The sequence below is a fragment of the Panthera leo genome, chromosome C1 (assembly GCF_018350215.1).
Source record: "Panthera leo isolate Ple1 chromosome C1, P.leo_Ple1_pat1.1, whole genome shotgun sequence".
In the NCBI taxonomy this organism is placed as follows: Eukaryota; Metazoa; Chordata; class Mammalia; order Carnivora; family Felidae; genus Panthera; species Panthera leo.
In genome coordinates this window covers 367,137-385,736 of record NC_056686.1, presented here as the reverse complement: position 1 = coordinate 385,736, position 18,600 = coordinate 367,137, and the positions used below count along the sequence as shown (strand labels likewise).

Below are 18,600 nucleotides of genomic sequence, written 5' to 3'. Positions count from 1 at the left end.
AGCACGGGAAGGTCCCAGGGGCTCTGGAATGAGAACAGGGGTAACCTGTGGCTCAGGAGGCTGAAGAAACGAGCCTTCAGGAAGGACGGCCCTGGAGGCCCCGGCTCAGGTCTGGTCAGAGTCCCTGCCAGCCAAGGGCAGCGTGGAGGGAGCTTGGAGGGAGCCCCTGCGTTCCTGTGGGAGAAAGAGCCCTGGCCAGGGACAGAGGCACGCCTGTGCCGACCGATGCCCAGTGCCCTGAAGGACTCGAGTCGAGTGCCCTGAGGAAGCTCAGTGCCCTGAGCTCATCCAGGCAGAAGGCACAAACCTTCCTTCCCTCCTCCTGGGGAAACACCTTGAGAACTGCCAAGGGGCCAACAGAAGGTGCCAGGGCCAAGGGTCAGCAACCAGTGGGGAGGGGAGGAGGCCACCCCAGAGCCCACCTCTGAGAGGGCAGAGAGGACACAGAGACTGCATCTAGTGGCAGTGAGGCCAGCAGCCCCGCCTCTCTTCCGGGCACATCCCTTCTCCTGCCTCCCCAGCCTCGCTGGCCCCCAGAGGAGCAGGATTGAGGGCTGGGGCCAGGCAGGGCATCCCCAGCCCCTGGCACAGTGTGGGCCCATGCGGTCACTCCTCTATAGCTGTGTGTTGAAGGGATGTGTGGACGCCTCAGAGGCCCCACGCACTCCACCCTCTCCGCAGGACAGTAGGATGCTGGCCCCACCTGGAGTACACCCCCCATCGGGACTTTGAGGGCCAGCCTCCACTGAGGCTGGGTCTAGGGGTGCCAAGGTGTCCCCGTCCGGGCTGGGGCTCTCCTGGACACTGTCGGTGCTGGTGTTGCATGGGGCCCCCAGGCTCAGCTCATTCCTCTGAGGGTGGCCCTACCCTCGGGCAGCTCAGAGTCGGTCCTAGGAGATTCTGGTGTGACAGAAGTGAAGTCGAGCCCGCCCACGGCCCCTGCACGTGTGCTGGATTCCCGGTGGGCATGGGCGGGTGGGGGTCATCCTCCCTGGGCCTGGGGGCTGGCCCACCTGCTTCCAGGAGGGTGAGGGGCCTTCCTGGTGCAAATGCAGAGTCCCCTCACTCCCCCAAGCACTGACCACAGTGTTAAGCAGAGGCTCTGGCCAGCACAGAGGGGGCTCCCTGAGGTGCCTCCGGGCAGTTGGGGGTGGGTGGAGCTCAGGGTCTGCCCAGTGTTCCCACTGGAAGGGGTGGGGTGTGTGCACACTTCCTGCCTGGTCACCTCCAGGCTGGCTCTTTGGTACCCTCTCTTGAGCCCTGGTCCCATGGTCCCTACTGGTCACATGCAACTGAGACCCTCAGGTCCTGCCCTGGGGCGGGGGTGGCAACCGGTGGTGGTGGTGGTGGTGGTGGTGGTGGTGGTGGTGGTGGTGGTGGTGGGGGTTGTTTTCTTGGCTCTAACCCTCTTGGCTTCCTGGCAGCTCTTCCGACACGGACCATGGATCCTGGACCCGAGATGCTCAGGAGTGAGCATGGCCATCTTCTCCCCACAGCTTGGCCGTTGGTGGAAGTGGCAGTGGTTGGAAGGAAGTCTGGCAGGAAGGTTAGCTCCAGCTTCTTCTCCAGAAGGGTGGCTTTGGGACTTGAGAAGGTCTCAGTTGTCGTTAACTGCCAGCCTAGTTGCCCACTCCTGCCTGACTGCTGAGGCCACCAGCTCTACGGCCAGAGGCCTGGGCAGCGTGGGCCTCGTTGGCCCCGAGGGCAGCATAGGTAGGGCCGGTGGGCCAGGGTCTTGGCAGGACCTGGTGGCCACGTCTGTCTCGGGAACCTTCTTCCTCAGGTGTGACTCAAGGGTGCTTGGTGATCAGGAGGTTGGGACTGATGCTGGGGGATTCTGAGCTGAGCTTTTCCATCAAGATGCAACCCCACTGGCTCCCCCACTTTACACAGACACCAACTGAGGCAGGAGAGTGCCTCTACCTGCCCGAGGACCCAGGCCCGTACCGCCACTGCCTATGCTCTGCAGGTGTGCGTGGGTGCGTGCCAGACACACCTGTGCTTGAACCCCAGGTGCCCTGGGGTAGCCTCCCTTACATAACTTTCCGTGTGCTAAAAAGAGCTGGGCCCGCCCTGCATGGGGACGGCAGAGCTCTCGGAGGAGGCAGAGGAGTGAAGGCACAGGCACGATGCTCAGTGTAGCAGCAGGAGGCCAAGCTCCAGAAACCCCCAGGTTTCCCCACCAGGCAGGCAGGCAGGCCAGGACTGGGTGACGTGGTAGAAAGAGGAAGCAGGCTGGATTCCCACGGGTCGACTCACCTGGCAGCAGACTGGGGGACGATGGGCACTCCTTCTGGGTTCTGCCCAGGGCCTGGGGCCAGATCCTGCCTGAGATGCCCCGGGTGGGCCAGGGTCAAGGGTAAGCATGGCTGCCTGCCCTCTGCTGGCATCTGTTAATGGTTGTGTGATCAGTCACCTCGCTGACTTGTGGCCTATACCAAGAGGCACTCAGGGGCTTGGTGAAGGGTCTGGAACCCCAGCGTTGTCCCACAGAGCCGTGCAGTCCGGCACGTGGTCTCTCCAGACCTGTCCAGGCTGATGATTAGCACCTGCCTCAGTCGATATGCAGCACTTGCCCTGAAACAACCTATGAGTGGATACCCCAGCCCGCACTTGGCCCTGTCCCGGGTTTTCTCTCCAGGGAGGGCAGTAGGCAATAAGTATGCTGGCTTACTCAGCTGCCCAGCCCACCCCGCGTTCAGACACCAACTCTCCTACCTCCTGTGTGCCATCCTCACGTCCCTCCAAGCCCTCCCCCACGGCACTCTTGAGGAGCAGAGAGGGCCAGCCCCAGGCCTCTGCAATCAGGACCCTTTTGATGCTGGCCCTGGGAGCAGCAGCTGCACCTAACTGCTTCAGGCATACTCACAGTGGCCAGGCTCTGCCTCCCCCTCCCCCAGGGCCAGGGAGGGGACTGTGGGAGCAGAAAGCAAGCCTCAGTGCAGTGTCCACTGTTGCATAATGACCCCATTCATGGGCTGGGTGGAAAATTCAGTTGGGGAAACAGTGAAACTATTTTTATGAGGCCAGCTCTCCCCATAGGCAGGGGCTGGACAGGCTTGCCCATGGCAGACCCCACCTGGCCCAGGTTCTGGCAGTGCTCCCCATCCCCATGCCTCACTGGTGGCCAGACAAGGAGATTCAGGACGTGACTCTCAGGGGCCCTGGGCAGGTTCAGTTACTGACGGGGCCGGAGGATTCTAGCGCCTCCAGCTCTCTCCTGTTAAGTGGGCACAAGGACTGCGCTCCCCAGGCCGGATTGCTCCCGTCCCGTGGAGGGTAGCATGGTGGGAGGGTCGGGGTCCCAGTGAACTCAAGGAGGAGTTCACGCCGGCACCTCCGGAGACACCCTTTGACGGAGCTTGTCTGTCTTCCTGGGACAGGCGCGCCCCGCTCTCGGCCAGGGTTCATGGGGAGGTAGTGTGCAGAGTGAGGGGATCCGGGACCCCTGCGGCCGCTGACAACCCCTGGGGCCGCCCGCCGACAACGCTGTAGCGGAAAGATGCCCAGGAGGGCCTTGGCGGCCTGACCAGATCAGCGGAGACACCGGAGGTCCGACCGCCCGGAGCTGCCCGCCGAAGCGCATGCGCCCACCGTCCCGCGGCCCCCGCCCCAAGGAGCTGCCCGCTAGTGCGCACGCGCCGACGCTCTCTCTGTTGCGGGGCGCGAGGCGGCAGCGAGACGCAGGCGACGTCCGCCCGGCCGGCTAGAGCGGCCACCCCGGGGCCCGGCGCACCGGAATCGGAAGTGGGGGTGAGCACAGTTCCCCCGCCCGCCCCGTGAACGGCCATCTTGCAAGCTTAGGCGGCGGCGGCGGTGGCGGTGGCGGTGGCGGAGGCGCTGCAGCGGTGCGGTGGGCTCGCTCCCGGCGCGGTGAGGCTCTCCGGCGCGGGCCACGCTCTTCCTTCCCTGCTCCGGTCTCGACCACGGCGAGCCTGAGCGCGGCGGCGGCCCACGCGCGGCGACGGGGAGAGGTGAGCGAGCGGCGCGGGCCTGAACCGGGGCTTCGGCCGCGCGTCCGCCCCGCTGGAACCGGCCCGCGCGGAGCGTACGGGGCCGCCGCGAGGCTTGTCGCCGTTCGATCTGCCGTTCGAGGGGCCCGGGCCTGGAGCTTCCGTGCGCGGAACCTGAGGTCGGTTACGGCGGGGCGCCCGGGGCTCCGGGCCGGGGTGGTCCTGCGGCCAGCTTGGGGATTTGGTTGGCCTCGCGGCTGGGGCTCCCACGGAAGGCCCTCCTGTTAGTGGCACGCTTGCGGGCACCTCCGGGACTAGCCGGCATAGATCTTGGTTTGTAAATGTATCCCGGGAATTGGTGTTGGGGTGGCTGCCATCGAGCCCGCCGCTTCACCCGTAATCAGTACCCAAACTGTTTCGTAAATTCCAGCAGGAATGAGTGTCCTTAGGGTTATGCCTCTTGGGGTAGTAGCTGAGAGAAAATCCAGGCCGTAAGACTGGGAAGCTCCAGTCGGCTGGCTCCACCGTGGGCCTTGCCGACTAGCGCTCACGTTGGGCCCTGGGCCAGTTCCTCGTCTGTGCCGGCCCACTTTCCACCTCTGCCGGTCACCTGCACCCTCTCAGCTTCCAGAGACGTGAACTTGTAGCTCCTTTTTCACTGGATGCCACCTAGCTGGTCTGTATTTAATTCAAGTCCGGTTCCCAGCCGCTTTCTGGGCCCAGGCATGGAACAGCCAAAGAGGGGTAAAGCCTAGCGGGAGTAGAGCTGCTAAGTGCGTAAGAACACAGCGCAGCGATGGGCCAGGTGGGTACTGTGTTTGTTCCAGGTCAGTGAGACTTGGTGTAGTCCGGCTTTAGTAGAAAGGAGCGTCATTGGAACACTTGCTGTGTAGACTTCAGGCATGGTGCCTCGGGCTTGCAGTCAGCAGTCTGCTGTTTTCTGAAGTGTTGACCTGTGTGGCAGGTGCCTGAGGGGTAGTGGGACTGTCTCCACCGGCCCTGGGCCCCTGTCCAGCCTGCGAAGCAATCCTGGTGGAGAAAGGAGAGACTTCCGTGAAAGGCTCGGGCTTGGGAGTGTCACGTGCCCTTCTGGTCGGTCGGGCCAAAGTCTCATGCCACTTTGTCACCTGAATTACGCTTACTCAGAGTGGGAGAGAGGTGCAGAGAAGAGAGGAGCAGGGTGTTTGGGTGCTGGGCAGATGACAGGTGTGTCCGTGTGAGGCTGGCGGGACTCGCGGCCTGCCGGGCGTTGGTTCAGGCAGCGCGCCCTTACCTCCCGTGTGCTGACACTTTGCTTCTGACATTTGTTTTCATGCTACACCCTTTTTCTTTCAGCATAACGCTTTTCGTGTTCCCCATCTGTGGGGATTTGCAGGGAACCTGAGACCTGCTTCACGGGTCTGTGCAGGTGCCGTAGACCAGAGGGGCCCCTGAGGGCACTGAGTGAGGCGAAGGAGGGGTCCTCAGGGAGCTTTTTCTTTGTCCTGAACTGAGTCGTTGAATCATAAATGTGACTTTAAAGAGTATGCTTTTGAGGGGCATCTGGGTGGTTAAGCGCCCGACTTTGGCTCAGGTCATGATCTTTCAGTTTGTGGGTTCAAGCCCCGCATCGGGCTCTGCGCTGACAGTGTGGGGCCTGCTGGGGATACTCTCTCTCTCTCCACCTCTCCCTGCCCCTCCTGCACTTGTGCTTTCTCTTTCTCTCAACAATAAATGAATTTAAAAAAAAAGTTGATACCTTTGAGAGCAAGAATGAGCGAAAAGTTTGTGACTGACCAGGCAGGATCTATTTATTTTGTGTGTCCGTCCTGTAAGATTCATTAAGCACCCAGCCTTGCCACATAATTACGCACAAACACGGTGGTATTTGAATTGCCCAGGGAATTTTTTGCGTATTACAGAGTGTTAATTTTAGGGTGAACATTTAAAAATTTTTTTTAATGTTTATTCATTTTTGAGAGACAGAGACAGAGCATGAGCGGGGAAGGGGCACAGAGAGGGAGACACAGAATCTGAAACAGGCTCCAGGCTCTGAGCTGGCAGCACAGAGCCCGACACGGGGCTCGAACTCACAAACTGCGAGATCCTGACCTGAGTGGAAGTCGGACGCTCAACCCACTGAGCCATAGGGTGAACATGTAAAAGACACCCAACAAGTCCAGTGTGGCGGTTCTGCTTCCGGTGAGGTGAGCCACCTGGCCCCTTTGGCTTGGCCAGGAGCTTGGGGGCAGTGCTGCGCGGGAGAGCACTCACTTCCCAGGCTGTCTGCAGCCTGCTCCTGCTCCTGCTCCTGCTCCTGCTCCTGCTCCTGCTCCTGCTCCTGCTCCTGCTGGCGCCTGGGAGGCACCTGTGTGGTGTGGAGCGGGGTCGCAGGGAGGCCTGTGGGGGCATTTGACTAGGGAAATGAGGGAGGCTCTTGAGGGACTTAGCTTTTGAGCTAGGCCAGGAAGGGCACAGGTGGGTTTTCTGCCAGTGGAGACCAGGCTGAGAGACAGCCGTAGGGTTAGGGTGAGGAGGGGGTTGGGAGTCAGACACTAGGAGGGCTCGTTGGGCTTCTTTGTCGGGGGCTTGGCAGGAAGGGGGAGGTGTTGCAGTTCAGTCTGTTTGGCTGTGGGGAGATCTTGAAATGCTATGATCAGAACTGTGGGTGGAGAAAGTTAATCTGATTTAAGTGTACGGGGTGGACCGAAAAGGGGAGACTGGAAGCTGGGGGGGGCCAGTGGCGAGTCTGGTGGTGCTTGATGGGAGAGGTAGTACGACCCTGCATTAGGGTGAGTGGAGTGGGAACAGGAGGGAGGGGTGGGCAGTGACGTGTGCAGGAGGACCGCTCTGCAGGCCTTGGGGTGTGGGAAGCACACCAAGCCCCGGCTGTAGTGCAGTGGGCTTAGTGCTCTGAGGGGAATCGAGCCAGCAAAGGGGCGGGAGTCCAGAGACCTCTGACCTGACGGATCGGAAGGAGCTGTGGCTGTTGCCAGGGAAATGAGCAAGCAAAGGCCCTGAGGTGGAGATGATGGGGGGCGGAGGGTGACTTCAGGTTTGTGCAGGCTGGAGGTCAGGGTCGAGATCCTGGCCGCTGATGTCCAGTGTGCTGGCAAGATGGCCTCAGATGGCTGAGTGGCAGCGTCAGTGGCGTGGAGGAGAGCAGGACAGGCATGGCTTCGATCTGCCACCACTCTAGCCTGGAAGCTGCTGTCCCTTCCCATTCCCGCATACCCCCATGTGTCCTCTGTCTCTATCATATTTTAGACTGGCAGCTTTCACACTTTATTTTTAGCAGCAGAACTTTTTTGCCTTGCTGTCTTAGGGGAAACTTCTGCATGCAGAGCACATCAGGCTGAGCTGCTCCAATGCCTGTGAGGGTGGGGAGCTCTGTCTTCTCTCTCACCATCACTCCCCTCTGCCTCCGAGCATCACTGAGGTGTCCCGGGCTCCACCCCCCCCCACCCCCTGAGCCAGGCCGTTTCTTCTCTTGAATGATGGCTGCGACCTCACTCCTGGTCCTCAGCCTTCAGTGCTGTCCGGTCCCTCCCGTGCCATCTCATCTGTCTCATGCTGTCCTCTTCAAGCTCTGCTAACCTGTCCCAAGTGATCCAACAGAAAAGCTGGTCTCTCTTAAGACTTGGACCTAAAAACTTTCTGCAGTGCTATTGGCTGCGTGGCCTTGCCTCCCTGGTCAGCCTTGTCAGCCACCATTTACTGTGCTGTGGCTCCTTACACAGTGGCCCAGTGCCCTTCCCTGGACCCGTGATGCTGTCTGAAGCCTCTACCCGTGTCCTTAGCTCTGATCAGGAGGGTGCTCCTTTTGCCTCTTCCCAGTGTGAATGTCAGACTTTCAGGGCCCCCCATCTTTCTCCAGTCCTCCCATCCATTTTGTTTTTTAGTTACTTTTTTTTAAAGTAATTTTGTGAGACAGCACTCATGCAGGTGGGGGAGGGGCACACAGAGAGAGAGAATCCTAAGTGGGGCTCACACTGTGGGATCATGACCTGAGACGAATCTAGGGTCAGATGCTTAACCGACTGAGCCACCCAGGTCCCCCGTCCTCCCATCGACTTTTGAGCAGTAGTAGATATGTTGGAAAATGTTTAACAACAGGCTTTTGTTGGGGGCTGGTTTGGGGTGCATCCTGATTTCTGTGGTGTAAACATTTCATTAGCACAGAGCGCAGGAGCACCAGGCCATGCTGGCCTCAGCACACCGGTCCTTAGGACCCTTTAAATTCGAGGGCTTTCTCCCGGGTAGTTTCTTTGAGGACGGAAGCGGGGCTTTGGTTTTGTTTCGTTTTTTATCTTTGACCTGGTGTCACATAAACGAAGGTTGTGGGGGGCAGACCCCCAAGGAGACTCGTCGAGTCCTGCTGGTGTGGGGGTGGGCGGCAAGTCAGGACAGCCCGCAGGCCTGGCTTCTGGGTGGCTGGGCTTAACCTCGTGGGACTGTTGAAGCTGTCTGTGGCTGAGGAGGCAGGGCGTGTCTCTCGTTCTTTGGAAACAGACGTTTGCTTTCCCTAGATGAGCAGCAGCAGCAATAAAAGAGCTCCGACGACAGCGACCCAGAGGCTGAAACAGGACTATCTTCGCATTAAGAAGGACCCGGTGCCTTACATCTGTGCTGAGCCCCTCCCTTCCAATATCCTTGAATGGTAAGGCTCCACGTTGACCATTCACCCCACGCTGACTTGTCACCTGGGTTCTCTGCTCGCTTGATGGGGAGGCCCTGGTGCTCCTGTCCTGTCGTGGCATTGGGAAGGGTGCATCTGTCTGTACCGCTTTCAGATGCGGGCAGGCTGAGGCCTACGGATGAGGCCTGGTTGTCTTCCTGATGGGCGGCGGCTGGGGCCACCACGGGGTCTTCCTTGACCTCTGTCCCCTGGGTCTGGAGAGAGCACGCTGGGGAGCGCCTCTCGGGTGGGTCTGTGGGATCCATAGGGGAGGCTTCGGGGCACGGCATAGGTCTCACGGCTGTTGGTGGAGAAGTTGCATTTCTAGACTCTCCTTTTGCTCTTTGCGTCTTGGTGCTGTAGAGTGGCCTGTCCTGTCTTAGAGAGTTTGTGACAGAGGGTCAGGGGCCCTGATGCTTGGGTTCCTGGCGCTGGCTGGGGCAAGTGCTTGGTAGCCCTGGCCGGCGTAACAGGCTCTGAGCCTCACGCACACTCGCTTCATAGTGACTTTCAGGCCGTGCTCAGGTGTGGCCTTAGGAGGTTACGTGCTTCTACAGAAAAGCTGCCCTTACCAGATTTATCGGTTCTGTGGGAAGTAAAGTGTAGGGTTGAGATAGTAAGCATTTTCTGTGTGAAGGGTATTTTGTCCAGAGAAAAGGAATTTGACTGAGTTAAAAGCTGTTCTTTAGATTGGACAGGTGTTTGGACAGGTGTTCACGGGTTCTGGATCTACCTTCCTCAGCTTGGGGAGGAGGGGCTGCTCTGGCAGGTGAGGGAGGGTTTTCAGGGTGAAAAGGGCCGCGCGGGACTGAGGCTTTGGGGTTACAACAGAGCTTCCCCGGCCCCCTGAATTGGCAGATGGAGGGACAGCTCCCACAGCAGTCGCAGGGTCGTCCTCGTTGTTTGGGGAGCCTCTCTCTGCCTGTGAGTTCAGATCTCCAGGTTCAGTCATTCACAAGGAGGATCGATCGCTGAGATTTGTTTCCATGGAAAACCAGCAAAATTAGCAAAGGGACAGACGGTGCGCTGGAGTCGGAGTCCATAGGAGACCGACACGAGCCCCCCCAGCCCTGCTGTGACCACACACATGAGGTGCTGTCCCCCAGGGAAGCCTATCGGAGACCCAGGACGCAAGATTGCCAGTTGGAGCAGGTCGTGTGCCTCTGCCCGGCACCTCCCAGTGCTCCAGACCCCCAGCAGGGAGGCTGGCTTCCTTCTAGCACGATCCATGTTGTATCGTTGGCATAAACAGTTTATGTTGCATCAGGGTGGCGAGCCCCTCTCCCCACTCTGGAATCCAGTTCCCAGACTGGCTGGGGACGGTCGTGTCCGGCCTGCTGGCTGGGCTCTGTCACCTGCTGGGGGTGTCCCCCGAGTGCCGTGCTGCTTGGCCACCCAGGCTGCTGGGCTCTCTGCTCTTGCTCGCTGCCCCTACCCAGTGTTCCCAAACTGGACCCCGGAATTGGGAGCAGTGACAAATTAAGGCCACGTTCCTGGGTGTGTCACGTGCTTAAGCTCTGAGGCTTGTTCCTGGTCCACCAACACAGGATGGCAGTGTTTGCGGAGTAAAACATACCAGCTGGCATGTGTTTCATCCACGACGTTCAAGTGGCATTTGTGGGAAGAGGGGTTTCCGAAGGGATGCTTAGTGACGTGCTAACAGCTGTGTCTGATTGGCTCTACGTCCTCTTTTGTGCTTTTCTCTTCTATTTGAAAATGCTTAAGTCCACGCACCTCTTGACATGCGGCCGAAGCTCCTTATTTGCACGGGAGAGTGGAATCTGTGAGTGCCGCCGCTCGTGGTCTGAAGCACGTGGGTCCACCTGGGCTTGGGCTCTGTGTGAGGACTTCAGTGACAGTTACAGGCTATCCCTGTTCTCCTGCGTGAGGCCAGCTGCTCTGAGGTCCCACGTCTGCTTCTTCTAGAACATCAACACTGGGGGACACAGAGCCACCTCGTGTCACCAGCTGTTCCCTGCTTGGCCTACTTCGTGATATTTGGGCACACTGAGAAGTGCAAGTTTCTAAGTGCATCTCAAGAATGTGTGTGAAATTAGCATTTGAAAATTTGTTCGTGGACTTTCATGGTTAGAGAGTGTTAGTTTCTTAGGTGTTGCAGGCACGAAAGTATTTTGTGGAGGACGTGAAAGACACGGTTCCTAAGACCCCGTTAGGAGCGCGTAGACCGCAGCGCAAGTTCACCTGGGATGTTCGCACGTCTGGTTTCGGCTGGACCCCACACCCCGGCCGCGGAGGGACTCAGAACTCGGAGTGCTTGCCGTCCCTAAAGCCAGCTCCTTTTCTTCTCTCCCTCAGGCACTATGTGGTCCGAGGCCCAGAGATGACTCCTTATGAAGGTAAGTGAGTCTTCAATCCGAGCGAGGGGAACAAGAGACCTTTTTGTCTTCTGAACAGACCTCTCCCGTCCGGCACTTCGTGTCTGTGACTCACGCTCTGGTCTGCATGTCCGTTAGTAACATTGCACTTGCTTGGAGTCCGTCCTCGTTACTTCAGATCCTAAAGCGGTTTAGTCTTCAGGGGCTTTCCGTGAGTCTCAGAGGTTACCCAGCCTCTGACGTGAGTGGGGCCGGAGCCGGAAGACAGACCTGGTAAGCCGTGCAGTGCAGCCGTTTTCTCCTGCTGTGTTCAGACCCGCACGAATGTTGTCGGGAAAGAAAGCCGTGGTTATCGAGCACTCGCTCTGCCGAGCCCTCTGAGCCACGTGGTAGCCCCTTCGTGTGGATGGGGCCCCGAGGCTCACGGGGAGGGTGCAGGGTCTGCCCTGGCACAGCCGGGCACCTCTGCTCTCCTCGTTCTGCCGGGGCTGACCTGGTGGTGCTGCCCAGTGTCCTCTGGTGTCATTTACAAAGTAGACCTGGGATTTTTCAGTCAGCGGGTCGGGGGCCTACAGGGAGCCTGGCACCAGCCTCAGGGTTCGGGCCAGGTCGGGGGATGAGCCGTGGTGGGGCAAGCCCAGGGCAGAGCTGTGGCCGGGCCGTACCTTCAGCTCTCCTCACTTTGAGTGGCATCTGCCTCCACGTGGGGGTTTTGCGTAAGATTTCACTGGAAAAGAGTCCGGCTGCTGGAGAAGCACATTCGAGACCCACTGCTCTGGACCATGAGGGGAGAGCTGTGGGTGTGGGTGGGTGGTTAATAGTGGAACTGGCCTGGCTCTCTCGAAGGTGGTTTGGCACGTGTGTCACCAGCCTTATGAGGACTCTCCTTTGACACAGGAGTCTCTGTTCTGGGAAGACGTGTCCTGGGGAAACAGGTGCAGAAGCCTTTCTGTAGGCTGGGTGTGTTAATAGTGTCACACTGGGGGCCGCCCGAGTGTCCAGCAGCGGGGTGTGGGCTTGATGGGCTTGTGGTGGGGTTCCTAGAAAAGCAGCAGCAGATGGGCTTCAGGGCAGCCTGGACAGGTCATAATTAAAATGCTTGTTAAGGAGGCTCCTGGGTGGCTCAGTCGGTTAAGTGTCCAACTTCGGCTCGGGTCATGATCTCACGGTCCGTGAGTTGGAGCCCCGCGTCGGGCTCTGTGCTGACAACTCAGAGCCTGGAGCTGCTTCGGATTCTGGGTCTCCCTCTCTCTCTGCCCTTTCCCCACTTGCACTCCATCTTTCCTTCTCTCAAAAAGAATAAACATTAAAAAAAAAAAATACTTGTTAAATACATGTGTGTTTCTAACAAACTAGGAATGAGCATGTTTTCTTTCTCACAAGTGGGATTTTAAGTTTTTTTTTTAATAGTTTTAATATTTTTCCAAAAAACTGTGAACATTTAGTGATTTTGTAACCAGGCCTGTTGCTGCTGGAAGTGAACCTGGACAGGGGTGGAGGCGGCAGGGGGAGGAAAGGGCAGGCCCCGAGTGGAGGCTGCCGGGCTTGGGACCGCAGGAGACCCCCCCCCCCTCCCACCCCCAACCCCCAGACCCAACCCTGTCACCAGGGCTTCTTTATGTGTGGTCCTGCCCTGTGTATCTCCCTGCTGGTCATGGCCTTCAGGCTGTCTCCTCAGAGACCAGCTTTTCCTGCTGTTCCTCCTTCCCCTTCTTTCTTCTTTCTCTCTCCCTCCTTAGCCTTCTCTCCCTCCACTGCCTGCCTCCCTCTTGCCCCTCAGCACCTGCTCCTGTCTCTTCCCCTGCTGCCCATCCTCTCTTGCGCTCAGGGCCGCACTCTGCACTCTGTAGCCCTGCCTTCTGCTGACCATTCTCCTCAGGGTCGATGAGGGGCCCCCTGAATTGTCAACCCGAGGGATGGCTCTCCGGCCTCGGTGTCTGGGGTTCTGTGGACTTTGCTGGTGTGGGCTCCTTCCTCCACACTTGCTCCTTCTCTGGCTTCTGGATGTTCCGAGCCCTCCTTCTCAGTCTCTCATGGCTCTGCACCCTGGCCATGTCCGTTCGGCTCAGCATTGGTTGACCACCGACCCTGTCCTTGCTCTGGGCTCTGCGCCCGCGCTACTCCTGGCCGATTCCAGGCACACCGATCCTGACGGTTCAGAAGCGGCTTCCCGCTGGTACAGGCGTTGCTGAAGGTTCTCCCTGAATCGATCTGTGGATTTTACCCGATCCTGTCAAAGTCCTGGCACAGCTTTCTGTAGACGTACACAAATTTATTCTGAGATTTTTATTGCAAAACGTACACGGAAAGGCAGAGGACCCAGAGCAGTTGAAACAAGAACAGAGTGGGAGGAGTCAGTCTGCCTGGCTTTGAGATGCCTGAGCTTCGGTGAGCCGAGTGTGGAGGGAAATGCGGGTCAGCGGAACAGAGAACCCAGGAGCTGCTTGGCACCGCGGTGGCCCACGGCTCTTTTGTTGTTGTTGCAACGGAGTTGCAGAAGCGGTTCAGTGGAGGAGGTGCGTGGTACAACACCGTCCCTTCCCGGGCGCGGTCCTCCCTGGCCTCTCTCCGGGGCCACCGTGCTCTCTGGGGTTTCCGCCCCCCGGGGCTCGGTCAGGGCTGTGCCCGTCGCTCGTCCGCCTGTGGACGCTCGGAATGAAGGATGTGGGAGCTGCTGGCGTGGGGGGTGCGTGCGCTTCTTCTCTGCGCTCCCCAAGGGCTTGACCCCTGGGTGAGGCTCCGCCCTCCCACGTCCCCTGCTTTGCCTCCTTACCTCTCAGGATGAGCCTCCCCCACAGACCCTCCCGGAGTTCGTCTCGTACGCTTGACGCCGCACGTCTGGCCGGGGGGGGGGGGGGGGGGGGGGGGGTTGCGTGCGTCTGCGGTCCGGCGCGCGCCGCCCGCCTTGAGGTTGCTTCCCCGGTTTGCGCGGCAGCCGGTTGCCTCTCTGCGCGGCCCCTGCGGGGCGAGCCCTCCCCTCGGAGGGTGAGCCGGCGTTGGCCGGCTGGCACCTGCGTCTCTCGGGTGGACGCAGGACGCAGGAGGCGGGGCTGCCGGGCAGTGTGGGTGTTGACCTTCACGCGCTCGCGGCATGACGCGGGCCGCTTCCTGCTGCCCACCTGCCCTCCGCTGAGCTGCGGGCGGGGCCGTTTCCTGAGCGGCCAGCTCCAAGCGCACGTCGGCCGAGCCTGCTTCCTCTTGAGAAAAGCACCCGTTTGTATCTCTTGCTTATTTTCCAGTTGGGCTTTTGTCAGCGATTTCGGCCGACGGTGCCTTGAGTGTCGTTCATAGTGCTAGTTTCTCGCTCGGGGGCCCGTCTGGCTGTTGAGTCGGCCTCACGGGGGACACTCGCTCACGTCATCCCTCCAGTCCTGGCAGAGCTTGGAGTGGGAGACGGCACTCACGTGAGGCGGCCGGGGCGCCACGACCCGGACGAGACGTGGGGAGGCCCGACCCGATGGCGTGAGAGCAGACGTGTGTGGTGCGTCCCGGTCCTTGAGGTGGGGCCCCACCCGGGGTGCTGGGGACGGCAGGGGGCCCGGGTGGAGGACAGGGCGGCACTCCTGAGGCCTCGCTGCGCGAGCACGCACGTGCACACACATCACTGGGTGTCCGGTCAAGTCACGTCCCGGGTCGCCTGCCTGCAGTGGGCCCGGGGCTTTGCGTTTCCGGTAGGCTCCCAGGTGCAGCCCCGAGAGAAGGGTGTGAGGTGAGGTAGCCCGCGGGACCGTGAGCTGCGTGGGCAGGGGCGAGAGCCTTGAGGCCCGCGAGGTCATCCCGAGTGAGCGGTTTGGATCAGTTTGGAGGCGTGGCCAACAGGGCTTGCTGGTGGAGGACGCGGGAGGTGATGGCGGCGGCGGGGGCAGGGGGGCAGCGGGGCCTCCCAGAGTTTGGTGTGAGCGGCTAAGAGGGTGGAGTTGCTGTTCGAGGGAAATGGGTATCGTGTCTTGGACCTGTCCGGGCAGTGTCGCCCGGATGGTCGGCCCGTGGGTCAGCAGTGGGGGGAGGAGCCCCAGAGGGCCAGGTGCAGGTGCCAGTTGGAGATGTCCCCGTGTCACGTGAGCCTGAGGACCCAGAAGTGTGAGCGGTCAGGGAGGGCGCCAGAGGAGCCGGCGGCCAGTGCTCGGGGCAGTGGGACGGGAGTGGGGAGCCAAGGCGGGGTGGCGCCCAAGGAGGCAGGGGGCGTGGTTGCGAGGTACGGGGGCGGGCTCTGCTGACCTCCGGGTCGGATTTGGGGGACCGCGGCGGGGGCAGGAGCCTCGGCAGGGTGGGCCTGGATGTAGCTCTCGAGGGGTTTTACGTAAAGGAGGGTGAGTAGCTGGCAGGAGGGGGAGTGAGGTGGGGTCAGGTGTGTTGTTGTTGTTGTTGTTTTTTAAACATTCATTTGTGAGAGACAAAGACCCAGCACGAGTTGGGGAGAGGCAGGGACAGGGGGAGACGGAGAATCCCACGCAAGCTCCACATTGTCAGCACAGAGCCCGATGCAGGGCTCAGGCCCACGAACTGTGATACCGTGACCTGGGCCGCAGTCAGATGCTTAACCGGCTGAGCCACCCAGGCGCCCCTGGTTTTTGTTTTTCTAAGATGGGAGAATCACACGATGGCAGTTGGTTGCTGCAGGGTGTCATTCGGTGGAGAAGGAGAGACCGGGAGTGCGGGAGAGGGGTCTGGAATAGGGGTGACCTCAGCCGACCTGCTCAGGGGTGGGCGAGAGGACCCAGTGAGGAGCTGGGTACGGCTTTTCCTCTGAGGCTCTGTTCTCAGTGACGGGGGGCCCGGGAAGGGTGAGCAGGGCTGTGCATGTGGGGCAAGGGCCACTCTTGATTTGTGGTCGTGAGCCCCCAGTGAGACTGCCAGCAAGACGCTCGTGTCCCAGGGGTGGTCAGCCGCTGGGCCCGGGATGAGGGGGGCGGCGCTGGCAGGGTGGGGGCAGAGTGGGAGACTGAGGGTCGTGGCACCAGCCTGAGGGCTGGAGCGGAGCTTGGTGCCTGGGGCTGCCCCCCCAGGGGGTGCACTGTAGACCGTGACAAGGCTCTTTCTCTGTTTTGCTATAGGTGGCTATTACCACGGAAAACTAGTTTTTCCCAGAGAATTTCCTTTTAAACCTCCTAGTATTTATATGATAACACCCAATGGAAGATTTAAGTGCAATACAAGGTAAGGCATTTCTGCCGTGCTTCTCAAGTGTGAATGTGGTCATGGCGAGTGTGTGTGCTCTGTTGAGTGGGTCCCTGTCTTGCAGGCTGTGTCTTTCCATCACGGATTTCCACCCAGACACGTGGAACCCGGCCTGGTCCGTCTCCACCATCCTGACTGGGCTCCTTAGCTTCATGGTGGAGAAGGGCCCCACCCTGGGCAGTATAGAGACGTCGGACTTCACGGTGAGGGGTGGAGAGCGCACGGTTCGCATGTCGGGGGGCTCCCGCTCATGTCCTCGGCAGTGGGAAGAGCAGGCCGGGCTTCCCTCCAGGGACAGCACGGTGTCTGGTCCTTGTCGACCGGTCTTGATTTTCTTATTGTCTAAGTGGGAACTAAGTTTCGTGTCGTTAATTGCCGATAGTGAGAGACGAATAAGCCTTGATGAGGCTGAATTAGTTTGTGGTGAACGGCAAGTTTATCGAGTGCTTTCAGCAACACGAAGACGACAGCTTTTGAGGATAAGATGTGTGTAGAATTTGAAAGAGTTGAAATTAATCTTCAGGCTGATATTTCCCTTCTGTTTCTTCCTAGAAAAGACAGCTGGCTGCACAGAGTTTAGTGTTTAATTTAAAAGACAAAGTCTTCTGTGAATTATTCCCTGAAGTCGTGGAGGTAAGGCACAGATGCTGGCGGTCCGTTTGGCGATGCCCTCGCCAGGAGCACTTCCAGATTTGATTCTTCCAGAGAGAGAACTGTGCTGCTGTGTGTCCCTTTGCTGCACACACACAGCACGCAGGGCGCCTGTTCTCACACGCACCTGTAGGTGCTGACTGGCAGTTGCAGCCCTGCCCCCCTCCTCAGGGCGCAGGGCTCCTCGGGTGGGCTGCTGGGCTGTGGGGAAGGGCCTGCCAAGAGGGGCTGGCATGTACCCTCATCTTCGCTCTGGAGCAGGGTAGGCTGCACCCAGGTCGAGGCCACAGTGATTCTGTGTCGCTTGGACCTGCTCAGTCTAGGCCCTGAGAGGCGCAGGCTTGGTGTTTTTGACGAGTCCCTGGGTTCCCTCGTCTGTTAAACAGAGTTAAGAGCGCCTCCCGCTTCCGAGGGTGAGTGTCGGGCCGGTGACCACTGGCCTCCCAGGCAGGATCTTTGTGGTGGATCTTAGGACCCTCCCTTGTCCTAAAGGAAGCAGTTTATTTAGACCAAGCCTTGTTCCTTTCTGTTTTTATCTTAGGAAATAAAACAAAAACAGAAAGCTCAAGATGAACTCAGTAGCCGACCCCAGGCTCTCCCCTTACCAGATGTGGTTCCAGACGGGGAAACACACCACGGTCAGAATGGGCTTCAGCTCCTCAACGGGCACGCGCCGGGGGCCGGGCCGCACCTCGCGGGCCTCCAGCAGGCCAACCGGCACCACGGACTCCTGGGCGGCGCCCTGGCGAACTTGTTTGTTATAGTTGGGTTTGCGGCCTTCGCCTACACGGTCAAGTACGTGCTGAGAAGCATAGCGCAGGAGTGAGCCCCGCGCCACAGCCGGCAGAGGTGGTCGAACCGAGGGCACCGCTCCCGAGCTCGCCATGGGCTGGCTGGACGTGCCGCCAGGCGCAGGGTGGACCTGCCTGACTTCTGGGGTTAGCTTTTTAAAAACCTTTAAAAGGAAAACAAAAACCAAAACCAAAGCGTGTAATTTGGATTTAGAGGAGGTGCAAGATTCTCAGCTCCCTGTCCTCGCCCTGGGGTCTGTTGGGAACCGTGGAGCTTGGGTGTCGAGGAGGGACCTCATGCTTTGGTTTTATAGCTTAATCTCCTGTATCGTCTTTCGGACCTGTTTTAGTAAACCTGTTTTTCATTTTACTAGATTTGGTCACTTAAAAATACAAAAACTCGATTAGCAAATACTCTGCGTGCAATTCTTGGTCCAGTGGAGCCCTGGCTCACCAGGCAGGAGCAGTTCCCACAGCTGTGCCTGGCCAGAGGGCCCAGGGGCCTGGCCAGGGGGCCCAGGGGCTGGCCAAGGACGGCCACGGACGGGGGTCCAGGAGACGTGGGGGTTTGGCCTCAGCGTTTGAAACGTGTTTGCATTCTCTTGGAAAGAAGCAATCCTTCCTGGGAAAGTGGGTTCTTGTTTTGCTGAAGTTGAAATTCCACATCCGCTTGATGTCTGACCACAAGGTGGCGTCCTTTGTTCAAAGAGCCACCCTGTCCTCTGCGGTCTCTGCGGTCCCGAAGGCTGCTTTCACTTTACCACCCCCCCCCCCTTTCCTCCACACCTATGCCAGGCTGGGCTCCCCACTGCCACCTCCAGGTTCCTGGCTACTGCAGGGGTGACCTTTGGTACCCACAGGACATTTCCTCTGACCCCAGCAGCCCCATGGAGTTCTGCACCTGACAGGCTCCCCTCACACTTGGCCCAGATCTTGGGTGTACCCTGAAGACAGGCTCCTGTGTTCCTTTTCACAGCTGCTCCCTGTCCAGTGTGGGCTCTTCCCCTAGAAGACCACACGCAACTGGGCATCCA

General features: G+C 59.4%; 1 protein-coding gene across 3 annotated transcripts; it reads left to right on the top strand.

The window, feature by feature from the left end:
- Positions 1–3,785: 3,785 nt before the first annotated feature.
- Positions 3,786–17,980, top strand: UBE2J2 (ubiquitin conjugating enzyme E2 J2). 3 transcript variants are annotated; one of them, XM_042951155.1, is made up of 7 exons: positions 3,786–3,974; positions 8,462–8,592; positions 10,927–10,967; positions 16,001–16,103; positions 16,189–16,327; positions 16,677–16,757; positions 17,317–17,980. In XM_042951155.1, the coding sequence occupies exons 2-7, from the start codon at positions 8,462–8,464 to the stop codon at positions 17,599–17,601; spliced, it is 780 nt and encodes a 259-aa protein (XP_042807089.1). In that variant the 5' UTR covers positions 3,786–3,974; the 3' UTR covers positions 17,602–17,980. The 3 variants fall into 3 exon arrangements, with proteins under 3 accessions (XP_042807089.1, XP_042807090.1, XP_042807088.1); XM_042951156.1 differs by lacking the exon at positions 3,786–3,974 and adding an exon at positions 4,015–4,132; XM_042951154.1 differs by lacking the exon at positions 3,786–3,974 and adding an exon at positions 4,142–4,286.
- The last annotated feature ends 620 nt before the right edge of the window (positions 17,981–18,600 follow it).

Bases quoted from the DNA above. Each gene is read 5' to 3' on its own strand.
- UBE2J2 (XM_042951155.1), top strand. From the start codon at position 8,462: ATGAGCAGCAGCAGCAATAAAAGAGCTCCGACGACAGCGACCCAGAGG. The intron at 8,593-10,926 runs GTAAGGCTCCAC...TCTCTCCCTCAG, and splicing joins CCTTCCAATATCCTTGAATG to GCACTATGTGGTCCGAGGCC. The intron at 16,104-16,188 runs GTAAGGCATTTC...CCTGTCTTGCAG, and splicing joins AGATTTAAGTGCAATACAAG to GCTGTGTCTTTCCATCACGG.